Source organism: Pagrus major, chromosome 13 (genome assembly GCF_040436345.1).
Source record: "Pagrus major chromosome 13, Pma_NU_1.0".
Classification (NCBI taxonomy): Eukaryota; Metazoa; Chordata; class Actinopteri; order Spariformes; family Sparidae; genus Pagrus; species Pagrus major.
The window spans coordinates 23,929,703-23,939,506 of NC_133227.1; the positions used below are offsets into that span (position 1 = coordinate 23,929,703).

At 39.0% G+C, this 9,804-nt stretch overlaps 1 protein-coding gene across 1 annotated transcript in view; it reads right to left on the reverse strand.

The window, feature by feature from the left end:
- The window catches only part of tlcd3a (TLC domain containing 3A), a 28,808-nt gene extending 20,801 nt beyond the window's left edge, over positions 1 to 8,007 (reverse strand). The window contains exon 1 of the mRNA XM_073480137.1: positions 7,705 to 8,007. Coding sequence (XP_073336238.1) covers positions 7,705 to 7,826 — 122 coding nt within the window. The 5' untranslated portion in view covers positions 7,827 to 8,007. The remainder of the gene's footprint in view (positions 1 to 7,704) is intronic.
- Between the last annotated feature and the right edge of the window lie 1,797 nt (positions 8,008 to 9,804).

Sequence of the window (9,804 nt, forward strand, 5' to 3'; positions counted from 1 at the left end):
CTAACTTTTCCAAATTACAAAATGATTATGGAAGGAATCATAGGATTTGAAGGTCTCAATTGAGTCCAAAAGTCAGAAAAATAATAATTTACGGTATTTATTTAGAAAGATTCTGGTAGCTAGGTATTTCCAGCTTGTTCATAAGATTTCTCAAAAAAATACAAGTCAGAATTATGTGAAATTTGGGTGGATGATTACTAATATGACCACTGACATTTCCTCTACAGACTTCATAAAGGCAGCCTTTGTCAGACGTTTGCCCCTGACATGGTATCTAAAAAAAAAAAAAAAATAAAAAGACGCTACACAATCTCTCCTAGTTAGTTTGCTCAACAGTGCACACATGGGATCTTATAATGTAACAGATTGCCATTAAATTCACTGAGCACATTTTTGCTCTTTCGATTCTACTGACCACATGGCATTTATTCAAGGACAACCCTAAGGAAAACTTTTACATCTGTAGCTGCTCCACCATTAGGATCTGAAAATAGCAACACTGTCACTTTGTGTTTGGTGAATCTTGTGATTTTCTCATGTTGGGTTCATGGATCCAAAATTTTGGTCTGAAAAGATACCAGATCCAAGAACGTTAAGACCTGATCCTAAATACAGTCGCTCCAAACAGACCCAAAGCTTGAGAAGCAATCGATAAAGCAATTTTCACACCAAAATTAGTGCGTATGCAGGTTTTTAAGACGCAGTTTAACCCAACAAACATAAGCAACTGACTCCTTTCCCATTACCAAACTTTTTTTGTTTAATTTTTTTGCTGTGTAATGTTCGACATCACAAGCGCACAGGAAACTGTGAACAGCAGGAAGCAGCATATCTCTGGCAGGCCAGATATTTTTATTTTTGGTGAACATTATTTGAACTTGCCTAACCTTAACCTGCAAAAAGCCACCAGGACATAGGAAGGTGCTGTTCCTCTTAAAGCAGAACTTGAAAATGTGAGTGACAGTTGTCAGGGCATTAAACCAATGATCGTAAGTCAAATCAAATCTTGATTTTGGAGAATCGTGACACCCCTATGCAAGCTGCAAGCTGCAACCTTCCCATTGAAGAAAAATGCCAGATATTAGTGGATTTTTTGTTCAGTGTGATTGGGGTATTAACACAGCATGTTGCTTTTTTCCATTATATACCCTCGGTCTGTCTCAAAAAATACATCTTTCCCCCTGATGACAATGCCGCACCATATGCTTGGAGCTGATCATAAATCCTTATGGATCCACTCCAGTATTACCTAGCTAGACCCTAGCTAATACAACTAGAGCCTAACCATGAAGAAATAACAGCCGGACTCAGGTCTCAGTTGGTAGGAACCGAGAGGACCTGTGAATTTCCCTTGCGCAAGAAAAGCTTAAGACTTTTAGTTCTGTTGTAACTAATTACTAGTTTTACAAGGCCAATAAAGACGTCTTTCTTTCTCTTTTTTTTAACAAGTTATAGTCTGTGGCAAATGGTAAGATTGAGAAACAAAGAAGGTATTTATGTGGTTTCCTGCTTGAACCTGCTGCCACCCCACACCAATCTCCATGGGAATGTGGCCATGACACCGGCATCGGCAAGGCAACGAAGGCCATATGACCGGCAACTACAAAATGACAGACCCTAAGCGGGAAAAGACTAACTGGCCTCTCTCTCTCTCTCTCTCTCTCTCTCCTTCCTCTATGAACTCTACCCCCCGCAACACGCACACACACATTTTACCCCCACGCCTCGCTGCCTTCTAGGGCTGTATGGTCGCATACTCTATCACAAGACCCAGATTTTACACAGCCCATTCATTGTGTGTCCGGCAATAACCCCCTCTCTCCCTGCTGATGAAAGGTTGAGGTTGACGGGGTGAGGAGCGTGTGGAGGGGAAAAAGGGAAGAATGCCTCGCTGCCTTGTTCGGCAATGTTGCCTTTTCTTTTCCTGCTGTGTCAGGCCGGTGAAAAAACCTCGGCTTCTCTTTCACTACCACCGAGTCTTCCTACTGACTGTTTCGTTACACACGGACCACTTGCTCTTTCAAGATCTGTCACACGCACAGTGTCTCACAGTCAGGAGAGGTGGGTTTTTTTTCTTGCTCCTCCCGTAAATGGGCTACGTAATCTGTGGTCCCATTGGCACTGCAGCAGAGCTAAAGAAAAAGTGACAGCGGAGGCAAAAAAAAGCAAACAGGGTAAAGTGCATTTCATGGCAAGAAGGAACTCTCTCTCCGTCTCCCCATCGCAACCTCTCAATCGCACAAATGGATGCAGCTACATCCCTAACTGCATTGTTTCTAAACCACTTTGGTAGTCGTAAATAAACAGTTAATCAATACGACAATCAACAGCAATGATCTTGATACTTTTGCTTATCGTTTCACTGTTTAAATGCCAGCTGGTTCCAGCTTTGCAAATGTGACAACTCTCTTAGTTTTATATCATGATACATTAAAAAAAATAAGAAAACTGACAGATTAACTGATCATTAGTTGCAGCCCTAAAGGTTGGCGAACTATTGCCTTGTGTCAGTGGCCACCATAAGGCAAACAATGATCAACACAGTATAAGGAACAATTTTACATATTTTTAGAAAAGGTATCAATTGAAAGCCACTTCTCTCATGTAAGTTACGCCACCACTATACAGTGATAGAAGGTATCTTAAGTTTATTAACTATACTACTGTACCTAAGTATAATTTTAAAAGTACATTACAGAGTATTTCCTTTATATGCTGCTTCATACTTACTAGAATCCGTCCGGTATACCAGTAGACCCATATTGGCCTCCAGATATATCAGTATTGGAGTATGTATACGCCGAAATGAACCGTTTTTTAGAGATAATGCAGAAAAAGTTGCTCAGGGGGAAAGCATCTAAAACTGGCTCAACACTGACAACATTAAAATGATCTTACATGCATCTGATAGTGATTAAAACACTATTAAATACATTATATAATGTTCTATAATAATATAACACTGTAAAAGGACCCGTTCCACATAATAAGTACTTTTACTTTTGATACCTGAAGATTTTAAAGTGTGAACATCTAACTTACTCTGTTCTTGAAGTAATATTTATGTCAACTTCTGGTGTTTTACTGGTGGTCATTTGAGAGCCACTGTACAAGTTAACTGTGTACTAGAGGTCGCACATACTGAAAGCAATAACTATATATAAGTCGTTACATTAAGAGCGCGGCTGATGTATGAACCTTAAAAGGCGTTAACAGTAGCCACGAGACTTTCGAGCTTAGCGTGTGCCAAGTGATGTTGAGCTTTATAATCCCTCGTGAAGTCAAGTGTTTCTCTTTAAAGTAGGTTAGGTTGCACCTAACGACATGAGATGTTTTTAGCTGATTTCATATTTACATTTTTGGTGCTTAGCTTTGATTGGTTCAGTTCTGACCTGTTTCTCAGAGATCACCTGTTTATCTTTTTTTGTCAGTTTAGTCATGTTGGTCATCACCGCTGACACTCATTACCCACTTCTCTCTTTTCCAGACACACTGGACACATTTAGGGAAGTTCTCCCTGTGTGGCTCTCCGAGCTGATACTGAGGGATGTCTTTTTGTGGAAAAAAAAACACAATGCAGAGTTAAGCTTAGGTTGAAGATAGTCTGAGATGTCCTTAAATGGCCACTGGAAGATTTGAGCTGAACACTCAGTCAAAAAATGAGAAATAAACTATTTTAGTATTTGAGTAAAAGCATAAATGCTAACTGTTTTCAAGTCCCACCAGTTCATTTGTGAGAATTTGCTGTTTTTCTTTATTTTATCTGATAGTAAACCATCACTTGCAGACTATTGCAAGTTACAGCCCTACAGATGATATACACTAACGCAAAGGCCTTTCCTTTTTAGCGCAAACCTTGTTCCAAAACATATATTTTTATTAAAAAATAGCAAAGTTGTCTCCGTAGTTTTCATCCTATTAATAATTCTATTTTGGTGTCATAAAACCAGTTGCAAGTAAGGAAGAAGAAGTCTTTCTTTGATGACTCTCAGCAACTGTTTGTGGATTATCTTTTTCTGTGCTGACTGAGGATTATTCTCACTTCTTATTCAACAATAAATTGAGTGTTGTTTCTAGTACTGATGAAATAATCTCCACCTCCCTCCATTAAAACGTTACAGCACTGACACACCCCAGCATGACACTGCATACCAGCTCAACCGCAGTTTATGGTAAACTCAAAATAGAAACTACAGCAGCCTATAAAGAAATATGCCATATGAATATGATGTGAACATAATGTTTAAAAATATTAAAAATGTACACATCTGAACACACTTGAGAGCTAACGACAACATCGTGAGGTACAGTATGACAAAGTAAGATGTTACATGTACCCTGTTTAGGCAGTTATCACTTATCACCAACTGAACATTACAACTGTAAAAAGCAAATGCAGCCGCTTCCTCTCAGTGTCTCAAATGAAAAGGGGCATTCCACCAATCTTAAGTATGACAAACAGATTACTAGTCAGCCTGTAACTGACACAGCAAGTTGAATATGTTTCAACTGGTGCAAAACATTCACACAAATTCTGAGGCTTTATTTATTTGCTTCATTAACGTACAGAGACAAAATGAAAATGGGAAAAAAAAAGAGTCAAGGTTCCTGCTGAGCTGAACACCAACAGGAAAAATGTCAAGGACACGGTCGACTTGTGCGTCACTAGCTAGCTTCCAGCTAATGTTCAGTTGTTATGTTGTTCCGATACCGATAGCAGTATGCAACGCTAGTAATCGAGGCTAATACCTGCTGTTGTTTTCTTCTAGAAAAAGGACAACAGGGGACAGGGGAATGACGAATCAGGGAAGGAGACATCGTAACTGACATAGCTTTCTGCCTCATCATTTCCTAATGTCACCATTTCAACGCGGCCACATTAAAACGCAACCGTGGAGTTTTCAAACTCAAACAAGGCCGGCAGCATTTTCATAAGTCTTCGTTTCTGGGGTCCTGAAATGCTGGAGTAGTGTGGCAACAGACGGTAACGTAGCAAAGGCTATGCGTTTTTTAAAAAAATGGGTGGATGTAGCCTCATTGCATCCGATACTGCCTAAAATGCTGCATCTGGAGTACACAAGTCTAAGCACTGATCCAATACCACATCATTTCTTGTTTAGAAATGAGATCCTGCAACTGCCCAGCAGCGTCATGTACATCTGTATACCACAACAGTTTTTTACTGCACAAGTAGACCATATCGGCCAGTTACTTGTGTAATTTCAACCACATCCATATATAACATCCATGGAGGTTAAGTAGTATACAGCTGTTAAAAAAAAAAAAGGGTATCAGCACATTTATAGTTTTGCAGCTGTCACGTTTGTGTGACTTTTGGACAAAGAATGTTTTACCCAAAGCCTGCATTACACACTGGAGATGTAGAGTTGCAAAGACGTGAACACAAAACATTTAGTGAGGGGTTTAGTGAGGAATCCGATCACGTTACAATGTGGGAATTGTCAGATCCATTGTCCTAGGAGCTTAACCAATTCTAGGGACTAAAATTTAATATTTCCACCTCTGCTGATTGGATTTATTTGTTTCTCACAAGTCCCCCAGCATTATGTAAGTGTTACACTACATCAGTGTACATTTAACTTACAAACAAGCATTGTATGCTTTCACTTCAGAGCAAAGTGATTGTATCACAGTAAAACAGAGTGATTAATCGGACATCTCACAGTTGTGTAAATGTTTGCTACCTCACCCACTACAGTAATGTAATTAATTACCTCAAACACTACAATGATTAGCTGATTGTCAACAACTATTTTGATAAGAGATTAATCATTTTTCAAGCAAACATTTGCTGGTAACAGATTCTTAAATGTAAGGATCTTTTGCTTTTCTTTGTCATTTATGACAGTAAATGAGGAGTCGTTGGGTTTTTGCAATCTGAAGATGTAACTTTGGGCATTTTATAGACAAATGCTACATCGATTAATTGTGAAAAAAATCAGATTAGTCGATAATGAAAATAAGCGTTAGCCGCAGCCTTAAACAACATTACATTATATTACATACATATGCTTCTAGTTAAAGTTAACTGGCATGAATTTCCTGCTGTGGTGTCACCACATGTTTTGAAATCGAATTACAGGCCAGGGACAAACAAATCTGATAATCAGCCAATCAAGGGTTTCAGCTATTATTATAATATTCAAACACAACTATCTAACAAGACGAGATTTGCAGAAGGTAGAGGAAGCAAGATGAAATATATATATTCACTGATGCATTTTCTGAGAATCTATATACTGGACATTTCAACAACTCCAGGGAGTTTTATGGCATTTAACCTGGTGAATCTGAAACTGTTCCACAGAAACCAAAGACACTAGCATGATCCAAGCTCGTGACCTGCATGTCAGAGGAGATACAGCAGAATTTGGAGGCTTGTTTCCTGGTGAACGAGCAGTGGCTCATCCCCCCGAGGCGTGGACGATTGTGAGAACAACATTTTCCGTTAGATGAGCATTAGTAAATTAGTGGAAGCGTTATTCAGGAGTACAGTTCAGTGTTTTCCAGTGCATAGCTAACTCAGCAGTCGGCCCTGACCGGAGCTCAGAAGAGGATTAGCAAGAGTGACAGCGTACAAATGAGCATTGAACTGAACTGTGCACATGTGAGCAAGTCACACTGACCCACACACACACACACACACACACATGCGTGAACTGTATTAATTATTACTACTTTGCAACTCAACACCCATGAGATGTTAGGTTACTGAGGAGGCTTCAGATGTAATGATTTACTTTTTTTAAAACACATGGATCAAGCTAGGAGCTCGAACCAATGATAATTCTCATTGTCGATCATTTTCTCGATTAATCCATTAGTTGTTGGTCTATTAAAATGTCAGAAAATAGTCCCTTAAGCCTGAGATGACGTCCTCAAATGTCTTGTTTTGTCTACAATCGAAGGCTGCTCAGTTTTCTGTAATAGAGGAGTAAAAACTGATAATATTCACATTTAAAAAGCTGGAATCAGACAACTGTGACATTGTTTTTCTTTAAAAAAAAATACTCAAACTGATTAATAGATTATCAAAATAATTGCCGATGAATTTAACAAACTGATAACTGATCGATTCATCGTTGCAGCTCTGGATCAAGCTCAGTTTTGGGTTTATTCACGTACAACATAAATGTCACTTTAAATGTTTGTATGAGCAGTTACAAGGCCCCTGGTGGATGCAAAAAAAATGTAATGATTATGAAAACATGCATGCTAGCAGAACATTTAAGCCCATCTCACACACACATGATGTCTTTCAGATACAGACCAATTTCATACACACACAGAAACAATGTAGGCTTTGGTATTATTCAGTCTACTATGGCATCAGTATAGCATTTATTTTCCTGTAAGGGACTCATAGTTTTGCAGTGATATTTGCCAATCATCCCTGTAAAGATTCTTCGAGGGACACTGTGCCCATTCATTAATAACAAAAAACACAATATAAACGGTTAAATATAAGATAAAAGACAATAAATATTATTGGTAATGTGATGTAAGTAGCTAACAGTCCTCGTAGCGCGTTAAAAAAATCAAAATAACAGCACATTAAGCTAACTGAGTGAGCGACAACTAGCTTAAAGTCACATAGCAGGATGGGATGCTATAAAGATGCTAAATGCTAGGCGGCATTTCGACAGGTTGTGTTGTGTAAAGTGATGCGTTTAGATAGTTTACCTCTCGCTGACCAGCACCACGTCGGCATCGCTCCAGTGTTTGAACACACACGGCAGGATCCTCCTGAAGGCGAAGAAGAGACCGGGGAAAACTACGGCGCCACAAGCTAAAACTTGCAACATCCTGCCTGTATTTTCCTCTAAACCTGCCCCGAGACCTGACGCTCTCCCCTCCGCGAGTTTCGCCCGTTTACACGCGGCGGTGAGGCATTTCTAGTGAGGCCGGGGGTCGGTGTTTTTCACCGGGAACGGTCCACCATCCGCGCACACACACACATACACACTGCTGAGAGTCAGCAGCAGCAGCAGCAGCAGCACCGCTGTCGAGCTAAAATCAAGGAAACACACCAAAGTTTCTGCGGTGACTGTCAGAATAAGAGCCGTGACCCGGCGCCGGAATGAAGCGGGCACTTCCGGTGACAGGGTTCACAGGCAGGGTTACGCTTTTATTTTGAAGGTCAAACTTTACTCAGCTCGCTGGCTGACAGATGGACAACAATCTGTGTTAGACGACGTCATCTGTGACTGTCGCTGCATTTAGAGGGACATATTGTAGCTACTCTTTCTTTCATCACAGTTATTTGTCTGTTATTTTTCTAATCGAGATTTTTTTCATATGAATTTCTTCTAAAACACGACGTGTTGTTACAAATTAAACGACCCAAATGCAGTTGAAACGATTAGCTGACCGTTTAAAAATTAATTACCAGCTGTTTAAGTCTTTTTTATATACAAAGCATTTCATTTTTCCAGCTTTTTCTTAGTGTATGGATTTGTACTGTTGGTAGAATAAAACAAAAATTGTGGTAACGTTGTCACTTTCAAAATAATGTGCATATGAATCGACAATGAAAATAATCATAAGTTGCAGTCCAATACAAATTAATAAAATGCGAGAGTAGTAAATAATATTTTACAGGGCACTCCTTTTACTTGGACTTATAGTTTAAGTACATTTTTCTGATAATACTTCTTTGAATACTTCTTTGAATACTTCATCCACCACTGTCTAATAGTGAAAGAAGTAGAAAGTAGAAAATAGACAAACATATATTGAATTCTTTGTACCTTTCTCTAATTTTTGCAGTTTTTTAATGAAAGAGTGGATACTTTTACAATTACTTAATTGAAACCATATTGGCTGGGAGAACTAATAGTTTGTAGAAAATGTCTCTCTGGTTCAAATGACAACAAACTGATAGACATCAGACTGTTTTTGTTGTTGTTGTGAGGGGCCACAACAAACCAAAATGGTTGGGAAATATTAGTTTCAGATCTATTTTGATGTAAAAGTTGAATCTGTAGAACAACTAACTAGAGCTGTCAAATAAATGTACAAGTATCTCAAATTGTACTTAGGTACAGTACTTGAGTAAATGTACTTACTAAGTAAAAGGAGCAATACCATGATATCCAAACAAGGTTACAAGTTAAAGTCCTGCATCCAAAACTTCACTTAAATCTGCATTCATTTGTTTTTGGATACTTGGGGGGAGCAGAACATACTGTAAACAAAATACTTGCACATTATCAGCTTCTAAAGTTGTTATGTATCTCATAAGTGTCAGCATGCTGCTGCCTGTTTCCACATTGAGCAGACACAGACATACATTATCGGTTATTTGGAGTCATGTCCAATATCCACTCTCGCTTTAGCTGGCTTTATAAGTGCTTGTTAGTGTCCAAACAGTGAGCTAAATTGTGCCATACAGCTGAAGAGTGTGCCAGTCGCATCCACACCTCTGTATCTCCTGTATCTGTGGTTCATCCATGCTAAACTGAGGCTATCAGCCATCAGATGGTGCTATCAGCTGTCAGGTAAACACTCCCTTCAAAGACAATTGATCCAGGCTCACTGGCTTTGTTGGGTAGTGTCTGATGCCGACTTCTTAAAGAGTGTCTGGCATCAAGATTCACTGAGTGTAGCCTATTGTTACTGTGACAGGACATCTGGGTTACACTAATATACATGACACTGCTCTTATTGTTGGATGTTAAACTTTGTGTGATTCAAGTCACAGATTTTGTTTGTTTGTCTTGTCATTGTGACATTTTACATGCAAATTGATGATATATACTGTAGTGTATATTAGACCTATTA